The 25,884-nt window shown below is 42.9% G+C and overlaps 1 protein-coding gene across 1 annotated transcript in view; it reads right to left on the bottom strand.

Moving 5' to 3' along the window:
• tbc1d32 (TBC1 domain family, member 32) overlaps window positions 1–25,884 on the bottom strand; it is a 96,351-nt gene that overhangs the window by 17,423 nt on the left and 53,044 nt on the right. Inside the window, exons 29-31 of the mRNA XM_061929957.2 lie at window positions 18,828–18,897; window positions 11,607–11,722; window positions 9,821–9,975 (exon numbers count right to left, since the gene is read on the bottom strand). Of these exons, the coding sequence (XP_061785941.2) occupies window positions 9,821–9,975; window positions 11,607–11,722; window positions 18,828–18,897 (341 nt within the window). The remainder of the gene's footprint in view (window positions 1–9,820; window positions 9,976–11,606; window positions 11,723–18,827; window positions 18,898–25,884) is intronic.

Below are 25,884 nucleotides of genomic sequence, written 5' to 3' on the forward strand. Positions count from 1 at the left end.
ACAGGAGACTCTGCTAGATGTTCCCAGAAGACCCTCACAATGCGTTTGGGCCTGCCGGGTCTGTCCGGCATCCTCCCCCACCATCGGAGCCAGCTCACTACCAAGTGGTGATCGGTAGAAAGTTCCGCCCCTCTCTTCACCAGAGTGTCCAAAACATGAGACTGCAAATCCGATAACACAACTACAAAGTCGATCATGGAACTGCGGCTGAGGGTGTCCTGGTGCCAAGTGCACATATGAACACCCTTATGTTTGAACATGGTGTTTGTTATGGACAATCCGTGATGAGCAAAAAGTCCAATAACAAAACACCACTCGGGGCAAGATCCGGGTGGCCATTCTTCCCGATCACGCCTCTTCAGGTTTCACTGTCGTTGCCAACATGAGCATTAAAGTCCCCCAGCAGAACAAGGGAATCACCTGAGGGAGCACTCTCCAGTACTCCCTCAAGGGAATCTAAAAAGAGAGGGTACTCTGAGCTGCTGTTTGGTGCGTAAGCACAAACAACAGTCAGGACCCGTCCCCACTCCCGAAGGTGGAAGGAAGCTACCCTCCCGTCTACTGGGTTAAAGTCCAACGTGCAGGCTTTGAGCCGGGGGAAAAACAAGAATTGCCAGCCCGTCGCCTCTCACTGCGTGCAACTCCAGAGTGGAAGAGAGTCCAGCCCCTCTCAAGAGAACTGGTTCCAGAGCCCTTGCTGTGCATTGAAGTGAGTCCGATATATCTAGCACACCAGCTCTGGCTCCTTTCCCCCCAGCGAGGTGACGTTCCACGTCCCAAGAGCGAGCTTATGTAGCCGAGGATCGGACAACCAAGTGGCCTGATTTCGGCTTCCGCCCAACTCACATTGCACCCGACCTCTATGGCCCCTCCTATGAGTGGTGACCCCATTGGAGGGTGGACCCACGTTCCCTCTTTGGGCTGTGCCCGGCGGGGCACCAGAGGGACAGGCCCGGCCACCAGGCGCTCGCCATCGTGCCCCACCTCCGGGCCTGGCTCCAGAGGGAAGCTCCGGTGACCCGCGTCAGAGCAGGGGAAATCTAGGACTTCGATTGTTACTTTCCATAAAGGTCTTCGAGCTGCTCTTTGTCTGATCCCTCACCTAGGAACTGTTTGTCTTGGGAGACCCTACCAGGCGGCATAGAAGCCCCCGGACAACAAATTAAAAAAAAAAGTTTAATTAAAAAAACCTTACACCCTCAGCGAGGTCTCTGCCCGGGAATGGCAGGCCACTAGACAGCAGGCCACTAGACGCAGTCCCCGGAGCTTGCGCCAGCCGAGGGGCAATGAGGGGCAGTACACAAGTGGAACAAAGGTAAATAACATCAAATATTCACTATTTACTTTATTAAATGTTGTAAAAGTCATCAGTGAATTCCATTTGTGTAGTTTTTAGCGTCAACCGGAGTAAACGGAATGCTAATGCTAACAAGCTAACGTTAAAGCCAATGTGTTTTGTGTTGTCGGCGTGAGATTAACACTGACATTTGTTATTTACTGTATATATTGTCATTTAGAGCTGAAATCGACCACAAGGAACCACCTGACCCTCATGAATTCATAATTTATTGAGAGGACAACGTTCTGACTGTTGGACATTGCTGACAAAAGCCGGACATTTTATGAGCCATTCGGTACACTTAATGTTTTAAATCACATCGTTTTGTATATTCTTGCTTTGCATTTCATTTACTTAATTTTTAGTAAAATAACTGTGACCTAATATTGTCTGTTTATTTACATGGTATCAGTATAGAAATATACTAAACCACTATTCCATATAGGGCTGGGCGATATGGCCTTTTTTTAATATTGCAATATTTTAAGGCCATATCGCGATACACGATATATATCTCGATATTTTGCCTTAGCCTTGAATGAACACTTGATGCATATAATCACAGCAGTATGATGATTCTATGTGTCTACATTAAAACATTCTTCTTCATACTGCATTAATATATGCTACTTTAAAACTTTCATGCAGAGAAGGAAATCCCAACTAAAAAAAATAACTATTTTTTTCACACGGTGTTGATCTGGAAATGTTTGCCTCTGCATTTTGATGGTGTGGGAGTGTGGCACCGAACAGATGTTGACATGCGGAGTAAGCACTGTTCATTCTCTAGCAGGTGACTTTTCAAATGATGCTACATATTAGCAGTAATGTTACTTTTTATAGCAAAGCTTTCGCCTCACACTTGACAAATTACGGTTGTCTATTCGACATATTCCCACTTGAAGCCAAACCACCGCCAGACTATGGACCCCTGCTATATTTTGGGGGAATTAATTATTCCTTCATTTGTTACCAGATTCGCACCTTCTTTCTCTTGTATTACCGCTAGCATCACAGCTAACGTTAGCCATGCTGCAACCTCTTTGCTGCGCGAGGGCGTATACGTATGTGACGTATGACGTGACAGTATGTGACGTGTGTAGAAGCTGCGCTTGCTGTCTGTGAGAAGGAGACACAGGAAAGAGCTAGGAGAGACTGTAGTGTAATGCCAGCAGCTAAAAGCTGTGTGAGAACGCATACTCGAATATCACGATATAGTCATTTTCTATATCGCACAGAGACAAACCCGCGATATATCGCGCATATCGATATATTGCCCAGCCCTAATTCCATACATCATCAGCCTGATTTGTATAAACTACCCTGAACTGTGAAATACGGTGGAAAAACAAACCACACACTTCTACAGGAACCTCTAATTCGAGGAACCAAAGGTGGAACTTTTGGTGGAAAAGGACCTAAAGAGAAGTTTGTTAAGTGCAAAAATGATGACTAAAGTCGGGAAGCTTTATTTTCATTTGCACTTTAAACTTATTGACAGTTTAGTTATTCTTTTTTTTTTTTTTCTCTCACAACATTATTGTACAAAACTCAAAACCACTGAAGTTGGCAAGTTGTGTAATTCGTAAATAAGAACAGAATACAATGATTTGCAAATCCTTATCAACTTATATTTAAATGAATAGACTGCAAAGACAAGATATTTAATGTTCAAACTGAGGCACTGAATTTTTTTTTTGCAAATAATCATAAACTTAGAATTTAATGGCAGCAACATATTGCAAAAACGTTGGCACAGGGACATTTTTACCACTATGTTACATGGCCTTTCCTTTAAACAACACTCAGTAAATGTTTGGGAACTGAGGAGACCAATTTTTGAAGATTTTCAGGTAGAATTATTTCCCATTCTTGCTTGATGCACAGCCTAAGTTGTTCAGCAGTATGTTGTGGTATTTTAGGCTTCATATTGCTCCACACATTTTCAATGGGAGACAGGTCTGGACTACAGGCAGGCCATTGTAGTACCCACACTCTTACTATGAAGCCACGCTGTTGTAACTTGTGGCTTTGCATTATCTTGCTGAAATAAGCAGGGGCGTCCATGACACGTTGCTTGGATGTCAACATATGTTGCTCCAAAACCTGTATGTACCGCTCAGCATTAATGGTGCCTTCCCAGATGTGTAAGTTACCCATGCCTTGGGCACTAATATACACCCATACCATCACAGATATCGGCTTTTGAACTTCGCGCCTATAACAATCCGGATGGTTATTTTCCTCTTTGTTCCGGAGGACACGACGTCCACAGCTTCCAAAAACAATTTGAAATGTGGACTCGTCAGACCACAGAACACTTTTCCACTTTGCATTAGTCCATCTTAGATGAGCTCAGGCCCAGCGAAGCCGGCGGCATTTCTGGGTGTTGTTGATAAACGGCTTTTGCTTTGCATAATAGAGTTTTAACTTGCACTTACAGATGTGACGACAAACTGTAGTTACTGACAGTGGTTTTCTGAAGTGTTCCTGAGCCCATGTGGTGATATCCTTTACACACCGATGTCAGTTTTTGATGCAGTACCGCCTGAGGGATCGAAGGTCACGGGCATTCAATGTTGGTTTGCTGCTAACGTGCAGTGATTTCTCCAGATTCTCTGAACCTTTTGATGATATTACGGACCGTAGATGGTTAAATCACTAAATTCCTTGCAATAGCTGGTTGAGAAATGTTCTTAAACAATTTGCTCAGGGATTTGTTCACAAAGTGGTGACCTTCGACCCATCCTTGTTTGTGAATGACTGAGCATTTCATATAAGCTGCTTTTATACCCAATCATGGCACCCACCTGTTCCCAATTAGCCTGTTCACCTGTGGGATTTTCCAAATAAGTGTTTGATGAGCATTCCTCTACTTTCTCAGTCTTTTTTGCCACTTATGTCAGCTTTTTTTTAAACATTTTGCAGGCATCAAATTCCAAATGAGCTAATATTTCCAAAAAATTAAGTTTTCCAGTTCGAACGTTAAGTATCTTGTCTTTGCAGTCTGTTCAATTGAATATAGGTTGAAAAGGATTTGCAAATCATTGTATTCTGTTTTTATTTACGATTTACACAACGTGCCAATTTCACTGGTTTTGGGTTTTGTATGTAAATGTATTTTCCGTCAGTTCCTATTGAGTCCCTTCTTATGCAGTATATTTTGTTAGTACATATTTTCTAATAAGGCTGACCTAAGCCTGAAGATTATTTGTTAAATAATTATTAATCTTTGTGATTAACACATGGCTTCATATCATTAGACAATGTTGTAAACTGTAAGTAGGTTAGATATAATTATGGAATATGATTCAAATCAAGAATAACGGTACAAATTCAGTGCTAATTGTTGAGTGGGCTCCAGGGCCCTCTGTAGTAGAAAAGTTGGGCCCCGAGGTCAAAAAGGTTTAGAACCCCTGCTTTAATTGATATATGGCATCTATAACATAGCATAGCAAGTGTACAATAGCACTTCTTGGAGACATACACAGCTCATTAGCATTAAAGCTGCATCCCAGTAGGGCTCACTAAAAACACTTTTGGCCAAGTGTTTGAGAAGGGACTTCCGGTTCCGGTTCACCGTGCGTGACTGCTCGCTGACTGCTCGCTGTTTCGAAAAAGCTAAGTATCGTTCTATTTGTGTGCTTTTAAATTGTTCTGCAGCTTTCTTTATTACTTTCTCAACATATTTAGTAGTACTATTTAACTTGCAAATCACCCGATCTCAGTCTCACCACCCCTCCCGCAGCTAGCTAGCAGCTAGCTGCTAAGCTAACGAAGCTAGCGCGGAGAAAGGCGTTGCCGGTCAGAAGGAATCTACTCCTGCACACCGTGACCAGGACTTCTCGGAAGACAGCAGGAACTTCACTCGGTGACAGAAAACACCGTGAGTATGGCTTCCTGCGCGTCTTGCACCTTACTCACGGAGAGGCTGGCTCTGCTAGAGGGCCGTGTCCGCCAGTTAGAGCAGAGTAATCTCGTAACTTTAGATGTTGCGGACACATCTGCTAGCGTTAGCTGTAGCGAGCTAACTAGCCCAGCCTGTAGTAGTCCTAAGCGGCCTACAAGCTACGGTGTACCGGTTGAGACGCATAATAGATTTAGCTCTTTAGCTAGTCCTACACCCCAGTCTACCGGACACCACACCTTAGTCATAGGGGACTCCATCACCCGAAACATAAAGCTTAGCAAACCAGCCACAATTAAGTGCATCCCTGGGGCCCGAGCACCTGACATTGAGGCTAATCTTAGGGAGCTAACTCGCAACAGGCCTAGTAAACACGTACGACAGGCTAATCGCACCACTAGTTATGCGAATATAGTTGTACACGTTGGCTCCAATGACACTAGAATGAGACAGTCAGAGATTACAAAGAGAAACATAGCCAGGACTTGTGATCTCGCTAGAAAGATGTCCAGGCATCGAGTAATTGTCTCTGGCCCCCTGCCTGCGAGAGGCAATGATGAGAGATATAGCAGATTAGTCTCGCTTAACAAGTGGCTGGCTAGCTTCTGTAGACAACAGGGACTAACGTTTATTGATAATTGGCCCTCTTTCTGGGGCAAACCAGGCTTGCTGATGAGGGACGGCCTTCACCCTAACCAGGAAGGCGCCATCATCCTGTCTAAGAACATAGACTACTGTACATTTGACTAACTACACTAGAGCAAGCCCGGTCACAGGCAATTACAGAGCCTGCTAGTCCGGGTGAGGAGTCAGTTAAGCTAGAACTAGCCAGCACCAGGCTGGATAATTCCTGTACGCATAGCAATTTTCTTAGAATAACACACAACTCACATAATGTGTTTTCTGTTGTGAATGTGTCCGGGGTAGATATGCATTCTACTGAGGTGGCAAATCATGATGCGTTCAGTCGATCGCAGCATCAAGCAAACAATCTGAAAATTCCCGTCGTATCAATTCCTAGATATGGTCGAAACTATTTAAAGTGCACTACGTATAATAAACACAACATTATTAATATTTCTACTACGGATAATTTAAACAAAAACTCGTCAATACAGCCCAATACTTATAATATGGGCTTTTTAAACATAAGATCTTTGTCTCCCAAAACATTATTAGTTAATGAGGTCATTAGAGACAACAATCTTAACGTCATTGGTCTTAGCGAAACCTGGCTCAAACCAGACAAATTTTTTGCGCTAAATGAGGCATCTCCTCCTAACTATACGAATGCGCATATTGCCCGTCCCCTTAAAAGGGGTGGGGGGGGTCGCACTAATATACAATGAAAACTTTAACCTTACCCCTAACCTAAATAATAAATACAAATCGTTTGAGGTGCTTACTATGAGGTCTGTCGCACCGCTGCCTCTCGATATGGCTGTTATCTACCGCCCCCCAGGGCCCTACTCGGACTTTATCAATGAATTCTCAGAGTTCGTTGCTGATCTAGTGACGCAAGCAGACAATATAATCATAATGGGGGACTTTAATATCCATATGAATGCCCCATCGGACCCTCAGTGCGTGGCGCTCCAGACTATAATTGATAGCTGTGGTCTTACACAAATAATAAATGAACCTACGCATCGCAACGGCAATACGATAGATCTAGTGCTGGTCAGGGGTGTCACCACCTCCAAAGTTATGGTACTCCCGTATACTAAAGTAATGTCCGATCATTACCTTATAAAATTCGAAGTTCTGACTCATTGTCAACAAACTAATAATAATAATAACTGCTATAGCAGCCGCAACATTAATGCTGCCACAACAATGACTCTTGCTGACCTACTGCCTTCGGTAATGGCACCATTCCCAAATTATGTCGGCTCTATTGATAACCTCACTAACAACTTTGACAATGCCCTGCGCAAAACCATTGATAGTATAGCACCGCTAAAACAAAAAAGGGCCCCTAAAAGGCGCACCCCATGGTTTACAGAAGAAACCAGAGCTCATAAATTATCATGTAGAAAGTTGGAACGCAAATGGCGCGCAACCAAGCTTGAGGTTTTCCATCAAGCATGGAGTGATAGTTTAATATCGTATAAACGCATGCTTACCTTAGCTAAAGCTAAATATTACTCAAATCTCATCCGCCTCAACAAAAACGACCCTAAATTTTTGTTTAGTACAGTAGCATCGCTAACCCAACAAGGGACTCCTCCCAATAGCTCCACCCACTCGGCAGATGACTTTATGAATTTCTTTAATAAGAAAATTGAACTCATTAGAAAGGAGATTAAAGACAACGCATCCCAGCTACAACTGGGTTCTATGAACACAGATACAACTGTATCTACGACGGATACTGCAATACAAAATAGTCTCTCTCTTTTTGATGAAATAACATTAGAGGAACAATTACAGCGTGTAAGTGGGATAAAACAAACAACATGTTTACTTGACCCACTTCCTGGGAAACTTATCAAGGAGCTTTTTGTATTATTAGGTCCATCAGTGCTAAATATTATAAACGTATCACTTTCCTCTGGCACTGTTTCCCTAGCATTCAAGAAAGCGGTTATTCATCCTCTGCTCAAAAGACCTAACCTTGATCCTGACCTCATGGTAAACTACCGACCGGTGTCCCACCTTCCCTTTATTTCGAAAATCCTCGAAAAAATTGTCGCACAGCAGCTAAATGAACACTTAGTGTCTAACAATCTCTGTGAACCTTTTCAATCCGGTTTCAGGGCAAATCACTCTACGGAGACAGCCCTCGCAAAAATGACTAATGATCTACTGCTAACGATGGATTCTGATGCGTCATCTATGTTGCTGCTTCTTGATCTTAGCGCTGCTTTCGATACCGTCGATCATAATATTTTATTAGAGCGTATCAAAACACGTATTGGTATGTCAGACTTAGCTTTGTCGTGGTTTAACTCTTATCTTACTGACAGGATGCAATGCGTCTCCCATAATAATGTGACCTCGGACTATGTTAAGGTAACGTGCGGAGTTCCTCAGGGTTCGGATCTTGGCCCTGCACTCTTTAGTATTTACATGCTGCCGCTAGGCGACATCATACGCAAATACGGTGTTAGCTTTCATTGTTATGCTGATGACACCCAACTCTACATGCCCCTAAAGCTGACCAACACGCCGGATTGTAGTCAGCTGGAGGCGTGTCTTAATGAAATTAAACAATGGATGTCCGCTAACTTCTTGCAACTCAACGCCAAGAAAACGGAAATGCTGATTATCGGTCCTGCTAAACACCGACATTTATTTAATAATACCATCTTAACATTTGACAACCAAACAATTACACAAGGCGAATCAGTAAAGAATCTGGGTATTATTTTCGACCCAACTCTCTCCTTTGAGTCACACATTAAGAGTGTTACTAAAACGGCCTTCTTTCATCTCCGTAATATCGCTAAAATTTGTTCCATTTTGTCCACTAGCGACGCTGAGATCATTATTCATGCGTTCGTTACGTCTCGTCTCGACTACTGTAACGCATTATTTTCGGGTCTCCCTATGTCTAGCATTAAAAGACTACAATTGGTACAAAATGCGGCTGCTAGACTTTTGACAAGAACAAGAAAGTTTGATCATATTACGCCTATACTGGCTCACCTGCACTGGCTTCCTGTGCACTTAAGATGTGACTTTAAGGTTTTACTACTTACGTATAAAATACTACACGGTCTAGCTCCGTCCTATCTTGTCGATTGCATTGTACCATATGTCCCGGCAAGAAATTTGCGTTCAAAGAACTACGGCTTATTAGTGATTCCCAGAGCCCAAAAAAAGTCTGCGAGCTATAGAGCGTTTTCTATTCGGGCTCCAGTACTATGGAATGCCCTCCCGGTAACAATTAGAGATGCTACCTCAGTAGAAGCATTTAAGTCCCATCTTAAAACTCATTTGTATACTCTAGCCTTTAAATAGCCCCCCCTGTTAGACCAGTTGATCTGCCGTTTCTTTTCTTTTCTCCTCTGCTCCCCTTTTCCTTGAGGGGGGGGGGGGGGCACAGGTCCGGTGGCCATGGATGAAATGCTGGCTGTCCAGAGTCGGGACCCGGGGTGGACCGCTCGCCTGTGCATCGGCTGGGAACATCTCTGCGCTGCTGACCCGTCTCCGCTCGGGATGGTGTCCTGCTGGCCCCACTATGGACTGGACTCTTACTATTATGTTGGATCCACTATGGACTGGACTCTCACAATATTATGTAAGACCCACTCGACATCCATTGCTTTCGGTCTCCCCTAGAGGGGGGGGGTTACCCACATATGCGGTCCTCTCCAAGGTTTCTCATAGTCATTCACATCGACGTCCCACTTTGCCCTTATGTGGGCTTTGTACCGAGGATGTCGTTGTGGCTTGTGCAGCCCTTTGAGACACTTGTGATTTAGGGCTATATAAATAAAGATTGATTGATTGATTGATTGATTTTAACAGTCTAAATTCCAGCACCAATGCCAGATTTTGGACAACACACTTCCAATACATTATTTGAAATTGTAGACAAATACTATTACATGGGCACTTTAACTTACAGAGGCATGTGTCCTGGCCGGCCAGATGAGGGCAGAGCTGAGCAGAGACGACAGCTTGACAAGTACACTCAAACACCGCCGCCAGTTTCCTGCCATTATCAGGAACACGGTTGATGCCAGCCAGTCGTGGCCTGGATAGTCTTCAAGCCGAACGACTGCAGTGCAGAGTAAAGGATGCAATAGTTTCAGGATTTTTGAGGTAGCTGGAGTGCCCTTGAACTGTACAGTACAGGCCAAAAGTTTGGACACACCTTCTCATTCACAACACAACTGATGGTCCCAACCCCATTGATAAAGCAAGAAATTCCACTAATCAACACTGATAAGGCACACCTGTGAAGTGAAAACCATTTCAGGTGACTACCTCTTGAAGCTCATCCAGAGAATGCCAAGAGTGTGCAAAGCAGTAATCAGAGCAAAGGGTGGCTATTTTGAAGAAACTAGAATATAAAACATGTTTTCAGTTATTTCACTTTTTTTTTGTTAAGTACATAACTCCACTTTTTCATTTATAGTTTTGATGCCTTCAGTGACAATCTACAATGTAAATAGTCATGAAAATAAAGAAAACACATTGAATGAGAAGGTGTGTCCAAACTTTTGGCCTGCACTGTATGTTTTGAGGGCAAGACTTCAACGCTGCAGAATTTCAGTATTGGGACTGAATGTTAATTTTCCACGAACTGGTAAGCAGTGAATGGTGCAGAACTTTACAGATGAGTGAACAAGGTAAGAAATTAAATCAAGGTACTTCATTCACTAAAAGGTCTATTAGATATGCATTGTGAACGCTACATCAAGCCAGAAGTGATAAGGACGACAAAGGTCGCAACAAAATCCTTCAAAAATAAAGCTTGTTCTCATGAAAGGTGGGCACATTTCTATTTATGGTGAAGCTATTGTGGAATCTGACGATGCCAACTCAATCAGAACCCGATGGCAGCAAATTAGTGATATGCAGGTCCTGGCTCAGTTCCAAAGAGACATTTTTAGAGTGGTTGCCTCTGATGAACAAGCACTTTAAGCCTCGGTTTGGGATTTGAAGCCTGTAAAATCAGCATTATTTGGTACAAAGAAAATATAAGGTAGGAACCAAATGAGCTATTCATTCACAAACAAAACCAACACAATAGCACCTCAGTTTTTGTGCGCCTCACTTTTCATATACGTTTGTTTTCAACAAAAGTTTGCCCAGGTGTTATCGTACAGTCACACATTGAGCTGTTGACATACAGGAGTTTTTAATCATGTGTGATATGTTTTTTCTCACTACGACATGTAATAAGACGACAAAAGTGCTGATAAAAAGTGCCTATACCAAACAGCTTAACATCTCTGACAGTGACTGACTGACTGCCTCATCCATCTGTAACGTACCGCCAAAACTTTGCTTTCAACCACACAGAATTATAAATGACACAAAGCCCCACGGAAAACATTGTTTTCGTCTACAGTAACACAAAAACATAAAGGGAATGAAGATAAACACATAACAAAAACACATAAATCAGGCAACCTATTCCCATTGTGCATCAATTTGCATGTTTTTGACCAAGTCCACTAAGACTTGTCATTTGTCAGAAAGTTGCCATTTATGACTCATAACAATGTGATCACCGCATGGGAGCCTCCAAAATAAAAGGAGCTTAAATGTCACTGAGGCATTTGATTATGACGGGTAGTCTGAAATGTACTTCACACTGAATAAAAGGAAGTATAACCATGAAGTGTCTGTTGGGTAATGGAAATAAGACAGAAAGCTCGATGTGGACTGGTGAAAAGATACGGAGCTCCGAAGACGTTTGAACTCTCTGCCGGGACAAGAAGATCTTCACGTGCTTCATGAGGAGCGTCAGGCTGCCCGCAGCATCTTCTTGAAGGAGCTGGAGGAAATGGCCATACCTGCAGGAGGGAAAAAAAAACAACCTTCATTTGACCTGCTCTTTTTATGAATATCAATAGCTTTATTGCCGTAGGCCAAAACTAATGGAACATTTCCTACACTTGGGGATTGATTATTTTTAGTAAATAAGTAGAGTGGAATAACGCAAATTTGTAATTTGCATATTTCTATATTTGCAATTACGTCTCGGCAGATTAGCCATGTATGCCGTAACTTGCAGCGAGGTGATCACAGGTTAATATACAATCATAAATTGTTGCTGGAATTACTATAGGCAAGCAGTTTGGTTCATGGCATTCAAGGAACGCCTGCATCCTCTCAAGACTGCTAGGTGGGTAGACCCAGCAGTGACCCAAAGGAGACGGAAATGTCGCTGCAGACCTGAGTAACAACACTTTTTTGGGAATGTTGCCAATCGTGTACAATCATTAAAGGAGACAAGAACACATACTTATTTTTTTAACGCTAATTGGAGTCACTGTTGTAGCCTTCAAAACCCTCTTAAACAACTTTAAAACCCTCCATCAACGTTTTGTATACACACTGCAAGTCTATATATAATGTAGTAACAGACATAACAATATGTAATATGTTCAACACAGTATTTAAATATTTGATCATTTTATGCATTACCGGAACTTATTTTCTCAGCGCATTTATTTCCGTTTCCATGGCAGCGCACTTCCGACTTCCAGCAACAAATGTGTGTTCCTACTTCCGGAAACAAATGCAAGTGTGTTGTAATCATGGCAGATTTGGTAACAGACACAAAGACAACTGTTTTTGCACAAATGAGGTTTCACAACCTTATCTTTTTGAAGCTAAACATATGGAGGATGAACTGCTGCTTATAGAAGTGAGCATGAAGAAAGGTGAAACATTGGAGCAGACGGAAGCCAAGAGAGTGAGGTCGGCGTGACTCGAACCTGCAAATGTGGAACTATGAGCCAAGCTATGCGAACATATACACTGTATGGTGTGCTCACCAAAAGTCAACTTGAAAAACCTTCCCCTGCCAGTTGGAACAAACAACTGTCCATCGAGTGAGTCACTATAATATTGATCATAATACAGCAGCACACTATGCAAGTTATTACAACTACATACACTGTCAAGCTTGCTCTGTACAAACAAAACATTAATTGTGTGCTAATACTTTACAGACACTGTAATATGATTTTTTAGGTTTTTCGGTCAATACAAACTGGAGTCCTATGGCATTGTGTTGTGTAATACAAATTCAAAAGAAATTCATCTGCTTATGCAAAAGCTAGTTGATCTCTTGCCGTAGCTAGCTCAAGGCTAATGCCTTAGAATGCCGTCCCAAGATGATGTCTTGCTACGCTAGAAAAATAATTCCTCAGTGTTTGCTCTTACAATAACAATGTACAGTTTGGTTATTATACAGGTTATGCAACATAAATTAAGTATTGTTGGCGGTTTTTGGGTGCGGTTTTAAAGTAATTTAGCAGCAGAATGGATTGCTCCCATTAGCTGCATTTCTCGCCACCAAGAACGAGCCGATTTTTGCAATTTAGAATGCAAAAAAAAACAACCTTATGTGTTCTTGTCTCTCATTAGGATTGTCAATGATTGACAAAAAAAAAAAGATTTATCTCCCCTTTAAGGCTTTACCATGACTCCAATTCCATCTGTTTTATCGATCATTGATAATGATCATTCATTAGGTGTGAGTACTTTTTGTGCTTTTATGCATTTAGTGCGTTAGCTTCCTTTGTCGCTAGCAAACAATGGGAATTGAAGCGAGAAAGTGATGATAATTGGAGTTGAATCAAATCTAATAACTGCAACGGTCCCATTTATTGCAAATGTTGATCGCAAATCAAGGGAAAAAATCTACATCAAGCTTGCCGGAGGGTTTGGAGGGGGAGGGGCGAGCCGGTGTAGCCTATGGTGGCACTTCAATGTAGCATAATCCTTTAAAATTGTACGGTGATGGCAAATGACGCTGACATTTAAGCTTGATTAAATCATTTTTTTACAGCTGATTATTATATTCAAACGCCAGCACACAGGAAGTGTTCAGCAGTAAACACAGGTAACTGAAGCCTGCGAGTCCCAACAAAACAGCCATCTGATGACTCCTGTGGTGCACTAAACACAACATTTTTAACATTGCAGCGTTTCATTTTGCTGCCAAAATGTTCTTATCAGGAGTGTGTGCAGTGCAGCAGTGTGGCGTCGTTAAGGATGTAAACGAGCAGTGCGAGAACAGTAACATTGGTCATGGCGGCTGCAGGACTGGTTTCATTATCACGCTTTATTTATCACGCTGGTAGCACGAGAAGAGCGACACAGCGGCAGTGGAGGACGTTGACAACAAAGCACATCATGAGTGTGAGTGTGTGTTCGTGTGTAGCATTTACGCTTGTGCTCGTGTGTACATCAAAACAAACAGTATGACTCTATAGGGGCTTCCATTTTCTCCAACGTGTATCGATTCTTGAAACAATGACTACATGACATGATTTTAAGATTATAGTGCATACAATTTGTCCAATATTTGCATAGTATATGGAAGTTGGTAATAACATTTTGTGAATGACTAAGTATTCTGGCCTTAGTTTTTGTAAGATTTCTTATGCACTAAAATGAAAAGTATTATACTTTTAGCAAAACTCAAGAAGACTCAAGGCGCAAAACATCAGCCCAACTACAAGCCCATTGTCAACCTCACGTTTTTGGCAAAACAATACACAGTGATTTAGAAATCACTTGACAATCTTAACATACATTACAAAAATGTATCATGAAGTCCCTTCTTTGCAATACCAAAGCACTGAGTGTCGATTTACTACACCATGCAACCAATTGCTGGGATGCCTTCCGGCTCAGCTCCTTCTTCACCACAACGGATCGATACTGCGTCCGCATTACTGAAGACGCCGCACCGATCCGCCTGTCGATCTCACGATCCACTCTTCCCTCACTCGTGAACAAGACTCCGAGGTACTTGAACTCCTCCACTTGGGGCAAGATCTCCTCCCCAACCCGGAGATGGCACTCCACCCTTTTCCGGGCGAGAACCATGGACTCGGACTTGGAGGTGCTGATTCCCATCCCAGTCGCTTCACACTCGGCTGCGAACCAATCCAGTGAGAGCTGAAGATCTTGGCCAGATGAAGCCATCAGGACCACATCATCTGCAAAAAGCAGAGACCTAATCCTGCAGCCACCAAACCAGATACCCTCAACGCCCTGACTGCGCCTAGAAATTCTGTCCATAAAGGTTATGAACAGAATCGGTGACAAAGGGCAGCCCTGGCGGAGACCAACCCTCACTGTAAACGGGTCCGACTTACTGCCAGCAATGCGGACCAAGCTCTGACACTGATTATACAGGGAGCGAACCGCCACAATAAGACAGTCCGTTACCCCATAATCTCTGAGCACTCCCCACAGGACTTCCCGGGGTACACGGTCGAATGCCTTCTCCAAGTCCACAAAGCACATGTAGACTGGTTGGGCAAACTCCCATGCACCCTCAAGGACCCTGCCGAGAGTATAGAGCTGGTCCACAGTTCCATGACCAGGACGAAAACCACACTGTTCCTCCTGAATCCGAGGTTCGACTATCCGGCGTAGCCTCCTCTCCAGTACACCTAAATAGACCTTACCAGAAAGGCTGAGGAGTGTGATCCCACGATAGTTAGAACACACCCTCCGGTTCCCCTTCTTAAAGAGAGGAACCACCACCCCAGTCTGCCAATCCAGAGGTACCGCCCCCGATGTCCACGCGATGTTGCAGAGTCTTGTCAACCAAGACAGCCCCACAACATCCAGAGCCTTAAGGAACTCCGGGCGGATCTCATCCACCCCCGGGGCCTTGCCACCGAGGAGCTTTTTAACTACCTCGGCAACCTCAGCCCCAGAAATAGGAGAGCCCACCACAGATTCCCCAGGCCCTGCTTCCTCATAGGAAGACGTGCTGGTAGGATTGAGGAGGTCTTCGAAGTATTCCCTCCGCCGATCCACAACATCTGCAGTCGAAGTCAGCAGAACCATCATCACCACCATCCTCACCATACACGGTGTTGACATTGCACTGCTTCCCCTTCCTGAGGCGGCGGATGGTGGTCCAGAATCGCTTCGAAGCCGTCCGGAAGTCGTTTTCCATGGCTTCCCCGAACTCCTCCCATGTCCGAGTTGTTGCCTCCGCGACCGCCGAAGCCGCACATCGCTTGGCCTGTCGGTGCCTGTCTGCTGCCTCCGGAGTCCTATGAGCCAAAAGAGCTCGATAGGACTCTTTCTTCAGGTTGACGGCATCCTAGGATTACCGCCACGACAGGCACCAACCACCTTGCGGCCACAGCTCCGATCGACCGCCTCGACAATAGAGGCACGGAACATCGTCCACTCGGACTCAATGTCCAGTGCCTCCCTCGTGACATGTTCAAAGTTCTTCAGGAGGTGGGAATTGAAACTCTCTGACAGGAGACTCTGCCAGGCGTTCCCAGCAAACCCTCACAATGCGTTTGGGCCTGCCAGGTCTGTCCGACATCCCCCCCCACCATCGCAGCCAACTCACCACCAGGTGGTGATCGGTAGAAAGCGCCGCCCCTCTCTTCACCCGAGTGTCCAAAACATGAGACCGCAAATCCGATGACACAACTACAAAGTTGATCATGGAACTGCGGCCTAGGGTGCCCTGGTGCCAAGTGCACATATGGACACCCTTATGTTTGAACATGGTGTTTGTTATTGACAATCTGTGACGAGCACAAAAGTCCAATAACAAAACACCACTCGGGTTCAGATCCGGGCGGACATTCTTCCCAATCACGCCTCTCCAGGTCTCACTGTCGTTGCCAACATGAGCGTTGAAGTCCCCCAGTAGAACGAGGGAATCACCCGGGGGAGCACTCTCCAGTACTCCCTCGAGTGAATCCAAAAAGGGTGGGTACTCTGAGCAGCCGTTTGGCGCGTAAGCGCAAACAACAGTCAGGACCCGTCCCCCCACCCAAAGGCGGAGGGAGGCTACCCTCTCGTCCACTGGGTTGAACTCCAACGTGCAAGCTTTGAGCGGCCAGAGTGGAAGAGAGTCCAGCCCCTCTCAAGAGAACTGGTTCCAGAGCCCTGGCTGTGCGTCGAAGTGAGTCCGACTATATCTAGCCGGAACTTCTCCACCTCACGCACTAGCTCAGGCTCCTTGCCCCCCAGCGAGGTGACGTTCCACGTCCCAAGAGCTAGCTTATGTAGCCGAGGATCGGACCGCCAAGTGCCCTGCCTTCGGCTGCCACCCAGCTCACACTGCACCCGACCTCTATGGCCCCTGCTATGGGTGGTGAGCCCAAGGGAGGGGGGACCCACGTTGCCTCTTCGGGCTGTGCCCGGCCGGGCCCCATGGGGACAGGCCCGGCCACCAGGCGCTCGCCATCGTGCCCCACCTCCGGGCCTGGCTCCAGAGGGGGGCCCCGGTGACCCGCGTCCGGGCGAGGGAAATCTGGGTTCCTTGTTAGTGTTTTTCATAGAGATCTTCGAGCTGCTCTTTGTCTGATCCCTCACCTAGGACCAGTTTGCCTTGGGAGACCCTACCAGGGGGCATAGAAGCCCCCGGACAACATAGCTCCTAGGATCATTGGGACAACAACGTTAACATCAGTTATATTTTGATAAAGACGGGGGAAAACACGCCACTCGAAAACACCGCGTGCAACAGCAACAAACTTCAGTAGACGCAAAGTTAACTCATGAAATGCAACTTTACCTAAGCAAAAACAATGCATATTTATCTAGGAGAGTCTTGATACCAATTTCCTTGATGCAGCTACACACAAAGTTGGTGACCTCCATGCAAGTTTTTATCTGTTTTGATGTGTAGAATGGCTTCTGGAGCACAAAAGTTCGATATGTCTGAGAACGCGACTGACGTATAATCCGTGATATTACTTGACAAATCTTTTTTTGAGGATCTATTTCATTGCATTATTAGATTTGTTGCTCGTATCTGTTTTTTGCAGGAATATTTAACCTTCTTTTGTACTCAGATAATTTGCGCGCTGCTTGTTGTACAACAGCCATCTTAGCTTCGTTGACCACCACCGGTGGTTCAATTGGTTCAACACAGACATCAGCTTTGTAAAAACTTGTTTGCTTAATTGTAACTAACCAGGTGTATACACTCTATAAAAAGCAGCAGGTGAGTTTATAAATCTGCAACCTTAATGGAAAGAGTGAGACCCAAAGTGCGACGAGGAATCAACAGAGGAAGAGATGGAGGCCTTCCAGGAGTAGAGGCCAATGAAGAGGAAGACAAGAAGATAATCACATTTATATATCGCCGTCAACAGGCTGAGGCAAACCTAATCTGAACCTTGTAGGTCTGTGGCTAAATGCAAGCTGCACCTATACAAGAATGGATTTGTCATTTCCAAGATGTCTTGTTAATAAGGACATTGCTTGTGACGTCAACACAATTCTCTGGCCAGATCCAACGCGGCAAAGAGACAATGTCTAATTTTTACCATATTTTTGTCATGTGTGTTTAGTTAGTTTTACAGTATTTTTACTGTATGTTTCAGATTTTTCTACTAACAGTAAAGTGACATGATTTGATACAGTGTATGCTGTAGTATGAATCTTCGCGTCAACATTTTGCGCATCTAGAGAAATAAATTACATTTTCTTCAGTCTTCAACACTGGTCTTGTGAATTTACTGAATAGTTGTACTTCCTCTGTGTACCTAGTTTATACAGTATAGTAAGCCACTCTAATCACTGGGAAGAAGAAGTCATACAAGTGTTTTGGGTTTATCACTGCACAGTTTAACAAGTTCAAACAGAATAAAGTCATTTGAAACTTGTGTGTTTCATATGGCAACAAAATGTTTTTTTTTTTTTCATAAAGAAGTGTGTAGTTTTTACAACAGTTTCATTTTGCAAAATATGTAAGGTGTTGGGTATGTGGTTGTTCTAATTGTGTGTAGTGTTTTGAAAAAGCGAGCCATTATCAATATTGTGCTTTAGCAATTCCAAAAAAACTGTGCATAATAACACATTAACGTAGCAAGACAATATTATCACAGCATACTCTGTCATGTGTGGTCGAGACTAAGATGATTTGGCTGAGATTAAAAAATATACCTCAGACAGATGTTCATTCCGAGATTTTCCACAGGAGATAGGACAACGTCTTCCACACTCTTCTCTTGCTCTGTAAAACAATTGAAGGAGATAAAAGAACATACATACAAGCTTTCTTCATGGACAGCAAAAGTGACGCTAAGTCTATAATGAGGGTGTCCAAAGTGCAAGCTGGGGGCCATTTGCGGTTTTTATTGTCCTGCAGAACATTGTAGAAGTAAAATTAAAAAGTGAAAATTTGGACAAAAAACTCAAAATGGTGTAATGCAGCGTTTCTCAAAGTGTGGGGCGCGCCCCACTGGTGGGGAATAGAGACATGACAGGTGGGGCGCGAGGAACGGGAGGGAATTTCACTTTAATTTTTTTTTTTAGATTATTTTTTTTTTTACTATGCTTTCATTTTCTGTACACACTGTAAATCACTTTGTGATTCTGTCTGTGAAATCCGCTATATAAATAAATGTAAATTACTTATTTTTCCTGTCGGCTTTACATTTCTAGGTAGGAGCAAAAGTTTGACAGACATAGCAACAGTAACTAATGGGGGCGGGGCTAAGCGGAACAAACTTGACGAGACAAGCGCAGCAAAATGAAAAGCTGTCCCACTGTCAAACGACACAGTTGCGAGACGTATATGCGACATTGCAAGTGATCTTGAGGAACAACTCGGAGACAAATGAAAATAAAGTCGTTTTGCTTTACAAGTGGACGAAGCTACTGACAGCAATAAAGACTGCCTGTTCATCGCATACGTCCGCTTTGTGAATAGCGAGTCACTGTGCGAGGATTTTCTGTTTTGAAAATACATCAAAAATAGAGCCTCTGCTGATGAGCTGTTCAAGATAATGGACAGTTTCCTCAAAGAACACGACCTTAAATGGGAAAACTGTGTGGGCGTTTGCTCTGATGGCGCAATGACCATGGCAGGGGTTTTTTTTTAGATTTTTTTTTTTTTTTACTATGCTTTTTTTTCTGTACACACTGTAAATCACTTTGTGATTCTGTCTGTGAAATCCGCTACACACTGTGAATCACAAAGTGATTCACATTGTGTACAGAAAATGAAAGCATAGTAAAAAAAAAAAAAAATCTAAAAAAAAATAAAATAAAATAAATAAATTAAAGTGAAATTCCCTCCCGTATTTTTGAAAATACATCAAAAATAGAGCCTCTGCTGATGAGCTGTTCAATATAATGGACAGTTTCCTTAAAGAACACGACCTTAAATGGGAAAACTGTGTGGGCTTTTGCTCTGATGGCGCAATGACCATGGCAGGGTCAAGAAACAAGCTGCAGGCTCTAATAAAGAGGGTTGCGCCAAATGCGCAGTGGACACACTGTGTCATTCACCGGGAAGCACTCGCGTCAAGGCAGCTCAGCCCCGAACTCAATGAGGTTTTAACAGATGTGAGCGCGGTAAATTTGATCAAAACACGACCACTGAAAGTGCGACTGTTCTCTGCACTGTGTGAGGAAATGGGAGCTGATCATACAGCCGTGCTGTTTCACCATACTTGCCAACCATGAGACCTCCGATTTCGGGAGGTGGGGGTGTGGTTAAGAGGGGAGGAGTATATTTACAGCTAGAATTGACCAAGTCAAGTATTTCACACACACACATATATATATATAAGAAATAAGTCAAGTATTTCACACATATATATATATATATATATATATATATATATATAAGAAATACTTGACTTTCAGTGAATTCTAGCTGTATATATATATATATATATATATATATATATATATATATATATATATATACATATAAATAAGAGAAATACTTGAATTTCAGTGTTCATTTATTTACACATATACACACACATAACACTCATCTACTCATTGTTGAGTTAAGGGTTGAATTGTCCATCCTTGTTCTATTCTCTGTCATTATTTTTCTAACCATGCTGAACACCCTCTCTGATGATGCATTCTGCTTCGTCTCCTTGTTGTGTGCGCAGTTGTGCACTGCACTCTCTAAAAGCCCTAGATGTTAATGTTACATATGTATGTACAGTAGATGGCAGTATTGCCCTGTTTAAGAGTGTCACAACATTGCTGTTTACGGCAGACGAACTGCTTTACGGTAGACGAAAACGTGACTGCTGTTGTTGTGTGTTGTTGCCGTGATGGGAGGACGTTAATGAAACTGCCTAACAATAAACCCACATAAGAAACCAAGAACTCGCCCTCGATCATTCTACAGTTATAACGTGATTGGGCAGGCACGCTGTTTATATTGTGGGAAAGCGGACGTGAAAACATGCTGTCGACACGTCACTCAGGTACGCCTGAATTTCGGGAGATTTTCGGGAGAAAATTTGTCCCGGGAGGTTTTCGGGAGAAGCGCTGAATTTCGGGAGTCTCCCGGAAAATCCGGGAGGGTTGGCAAGTATGTGTTTCACAGTGAAGCAAGGTGGCTCTCCCGGGGCAAAGTGCTGTCACTTGCCCTGTCTTGCCAAATGCATAGCTCCTCCTTTTTTTTTTGCAAAGATTGCAAAGTGAAACTTTTATTTGATTTATTTTGAACTTGATGCAAGTTATTTGATTTATTATTGAACTTGATGCAAGTTATAACACTTTTATTTGATTTATTATTGAACTTGATGCAAGTTATAACACTTTTATTTGATTTATTATTGAACTTGATGCAAGTTATAACACTTTTATTTGATTTATTATTGAACTTGATGCAAGTTATAACACTTTTTTTGATTTATTATTGAACTTGATGCAAGTTATAACACTTTTGTTTTATTTATTATTGAACTTGATGCAAGTTATTTTATTTATTATTGAACTTGATGCAAGTTATACCAGGCAGCACGGTGGAAGAGGGGTTTGTGCATCTGCCTCACAATACGAAGGTCCTGAGTAGTCTTGGGTTCAATCCCGGGCTCGGGATCTTTCTGTGTGGAGTTTGCATGTTCTCCCCGTGACTGCGTGGGTTCCCTCCGGGTACTCCAGCTTCCTCCCACCTCCAAAGACATGCACCTGGGGATAGGTTGATTGGCAACACTAAATTGGCCCTAGTGTGTGAATGTGAGTGTGAATGTTGTCTGTCTATCTGTGTTGGCCCTGCGATGAGGTGGCTACTTGTCCAGGGTGTACCCTGCCTTCCGCCCGATTGTAGCTGAGATAGGCTCCACCGCCCCCCGCGACCCCAAAGGGAATAAGCGGTAGAAAATGGATGGATGGATGGGCAAGTTATACCACAGCTGCACAGTTATTTTATTTATTATTGAACTTGATGTTATGTTATGTTATTGAGTTTGAATGTATACAACTTGATGTTACTTGATGTTCAATAAATTTGAAAATGTTAAGCTTGGCATTAGCGTTCTGTTGGGGTGATGGGGGCAGGTGGGGCTTGAAAACTCGCCCTTGTCCAAAGTGGGGGATGACAAAAAAAGTTTGAGAACCACTGGTGTAATGTAACAAGAAATAGTTGATATTAATGATTTGCTTTGTCAACTGCAGTTTAACACAAAGATGACGGAAGTTTGTCTTTAAATGTAGTTTTTTTTCATAATGAAACATTTTTGAATACTTTGATTTTTTTTCAGTGTACGGCCCTGGCTGGAAAATAGATTTGGACACCCCTGGTCTACATAATCTTACAAGATCTTCAGCTGTCAGTCAAAGTGACTGTGGCTTTCCCCGCCGCCATTTTGACACAATTAAGCAGGGTGTGCTGGGAAGAATAGAAAGAGTAAGTAGGCAGCGTGAGAAAGATCTTTATCCCGTGACTTCATTTGGAGTCCAAACGTTCCCCTTCAGTGAGATAAGACAGCAGAGCACATCATCGGTCCCGCCGGCCGCTCTCATTTAGCACCGCTAACTTGCAGCAGCCATAAAAACATATTAGTTTCTTTGCAGTTACAGCTGTAATTGTGCGGAGAGAAAACGGCGAGGAAGGGCAATAACCGCGCAAGTACTGACAGTTGGTTTTGACAAATGCCTCTATTGCTTCCTGGCTGTGGGGGAAGGGAACAATAGTATTATTATTATGACTCTAAACTGCTGCTTCTCACTCTTAGTGTAGCGTCGGTAAGAAAAACACCTGCTCTATAAAAGGTACACCTACACGTCCTAATTGAAACTTCAGTAACGACAATTATTGTTCCATTTAGTTATTGCTGCATTTTGTTGTTTTTCTCAAAACTCTCGCATTGTATTTAAACCGTTTTGTTACTAATACTAAGACAGCATGGACAAGGACACACCGATTGGACAGACTACAATGTACCAGATAACTTTGTAGATGAGCCTGGGTCAATCCAGCAGACGGCACGGATAAAAAAGATGTTGGCTCACACCACCACTTGTACAGTCCTTGACAAAAGTCTTGTCACTTATCCGTTTTGTAGAAACAACAGCTTCTAACTTGACTTTTTATGAATACATTGGTTTTAGAAATGGCTCATAAGAAAGCTAAAGCCTTCCCAAATTATGTTTAATATAGTGAAATAAATTTGCTTCACTGAAGAAAAAATATATAATTTAATGAACACAGAAAAGGCAGATTTTGGCAAGACAAATGTTTTGTCGCCCACAGAGAGTAATGTGAAAATTGAACAAATACTTTACTTAAAATACAAAAATATATTGCATAAGGAGCCATATTTATTATCTTGTATAACTTCTATGAGCATGAAGGACTGCATCTATGCGGTTCAGCAATGATTCGTACAATTCATTGATTAAGTCAACAGGAATAGCAAAGAAAGCAGTCTTACATGCCTCCAAGTGTTCATCAAGATTATTTGGTTTCATCTTCCATGCTTCTTCTTTCATTGCACACCAGACTTGCTAAATGATATTCATGTCTGGTGACTGGTCTGGCCAGTCCTGGAGCACCTTGATATTCTTGGCCTTGAGGAACTTTGATGTAGAGATGAAAGTTTGCGATGGTGCACCATCCTGCTGCAAAATTAGACCACTTTTATGATTGGCAATATAAGAGGTAGCTAATACTTCTTGATATTTTAGGCTATTGACATTGCCTTCTACAAATTTCTCCTGCAATATTTGCGGCGGCTATGACGTAATTCAACTGAAGATTCATCTGAGAAATCCACATTCTGCCACTTTTACAGCATCCATCCTTTTAGCAGGCCTTGGCAAATGCCACACTTTTTTTTTTTTTGCATTTTGGTTTATTTGCAGTGACTAGACCTTGGAGGCCATTTCAAGACGTAATTCTACAAACTGTTCTAGTTGACACAGGGATTTGAGGTGACCAGGCCTGTTGGAGCTCTGCTGCAGTGGAAAAGGGGCTGGCCTTGGATTTTCGAGCCAACAAACGGTAGTTGTCGAGTTGTCTGCCGGATCTGGGATTGTCAAAAACATCACCAGTCTCTTCAAATATTTTTCATATTTCTTGTACTTGACACTGAGACACATTGAAGGTGTCAGCCACCTCAGCAGTGGAGCTGGTTTTCAGCCTCTTGATAATCAACACTTTGATCTTAGGGTGAATCTAAGGCATGTTGTCAGAGGCCAAGTTGCAGTTAATGTGAAGGTCTGGTGTGCTGGGGTTCTTTTTATACACACACACACACTAATTGATCGATCAAGTAGTGATCACAGGTGAGGCTGTAATTTAGGATTGGGTGCATCATATGACAAGCCGACTGTCACGGCCGTGCCTTTATGTTGCGTTTTGTTAGTGTTTTTCGGTGTTTTGTGTTAGTTCCTGTCATGTGCTTTTATTTTGGCAGGCTTTTCCGGTTTTGTTGGTGTTTTCCCCTGGCTGCTTCACTTCTGTCCTGGAGCATTTCCCCTCATCTGTTTTCTGTTTGCAATCAAGACTATTTAAGTTGATCCTTTTCCCTACCTTCGTTGTCGAGACATTGTTATCGATTCTTTATTCGCTGGGGACCATAGACGATCCTTTTGATGCTGAGCGCAAGTACACTCGTACGTTGTACTGCTCCACATTTCCTGTAAGTGTTTTGCATTTTGTTTTGTTTTCGTCATAGCCTGTCCGGTCAAAGCACTTCCCTGTTGCTCTTGCTTTTTGTTTGATTTGTCAATAAATAATAAAATTTTTTTACTGCATACTGCTACCTCGTTCGTCTGCATCCTAAAATCACAACAATCTCTTGCGTCTTCCACAACGCACTGTTTATCAACGCTTGATTGTGACAAGACTTTTGTCCTTGCAAAAACTGACTCAGTGGGCTTTACCAAGCTGTGAACGTTAGAATGCTTTTCAGCATTTTCGTTTGGCATCAAAATCTTATTTTAAAAGCTGTTGAGATCGAAATTAGCCATTTTGTAAAAAAAAAAAAAAATTATTAGACATATAGTTGGGGGGCACTTAAGGTGAACTTGTACCCAAACGACAAGATTTTTGTTAGGGACTGTATACACAAGCTACAGGTGCTGACAGAGTTGAATGATGGCCAACTATTACTGGAACTTTGCTAAGAAGTGAGACATCTACTGTATGTGCAGGCCTTTTACACGGCACAGTATTTGTGTGACTTGGAGAGATGTAGCTTTACCTTTCTATGTGTTGTCTACTGTACAGTATATGTAGCAACTACTATACTTACATAGAATGCATGATATCAGTCACTGGTGTCTTAATTTGCAGCATATATTACATAAACCGGTAATCATTCAGTGTTTTACAAAAAGGCTGCTACAATCTACCTCCTACGGTGGTGCATGGTTGTTGTTGTTGGTGTGATCTCATGATAAAGAGTTGGTAGCAATGTGCATGCAGAAGGCCATTTAAATAGGTACCAGTCGCGCAGTAACCCAATAATATAGAACAGTCACTGTGGCAAAAGAGAAACAATGAACGAGTCTATGTGTGCAGGCAGACCCTGGCTATAACCCTAACTAATTGGCTTTCCTGGCAGGTGAGTTTAATCACCAATCCGGGGAAAGTGTCTAGAGTTAGCGCTCCAACAGGAAGTGGGAAACAAGCGAGGAAGAAGCACTTACACAGAAACAAACACAAACACCGTAAAATAATAACACTGGGCAAACACCCATGGGGATCATGACAATATAGTTATTTCATTAAAGTTAC

This window comes from Nerophis lumbriciformis, linkage group LG34 (assembly GCF_033978685.3).
Source record: "Nerophis lumbriciformis linkage group LG34, RoL_Nlum_v2.1, whole genome shotgun sequence".
Lineage (NCBI taxonomy): Eukaryota > Metazoa > Chordata > Actinopteri > Syngnathiformes > Syngnathidae > Nerophis > Nerophis lumbriciformis.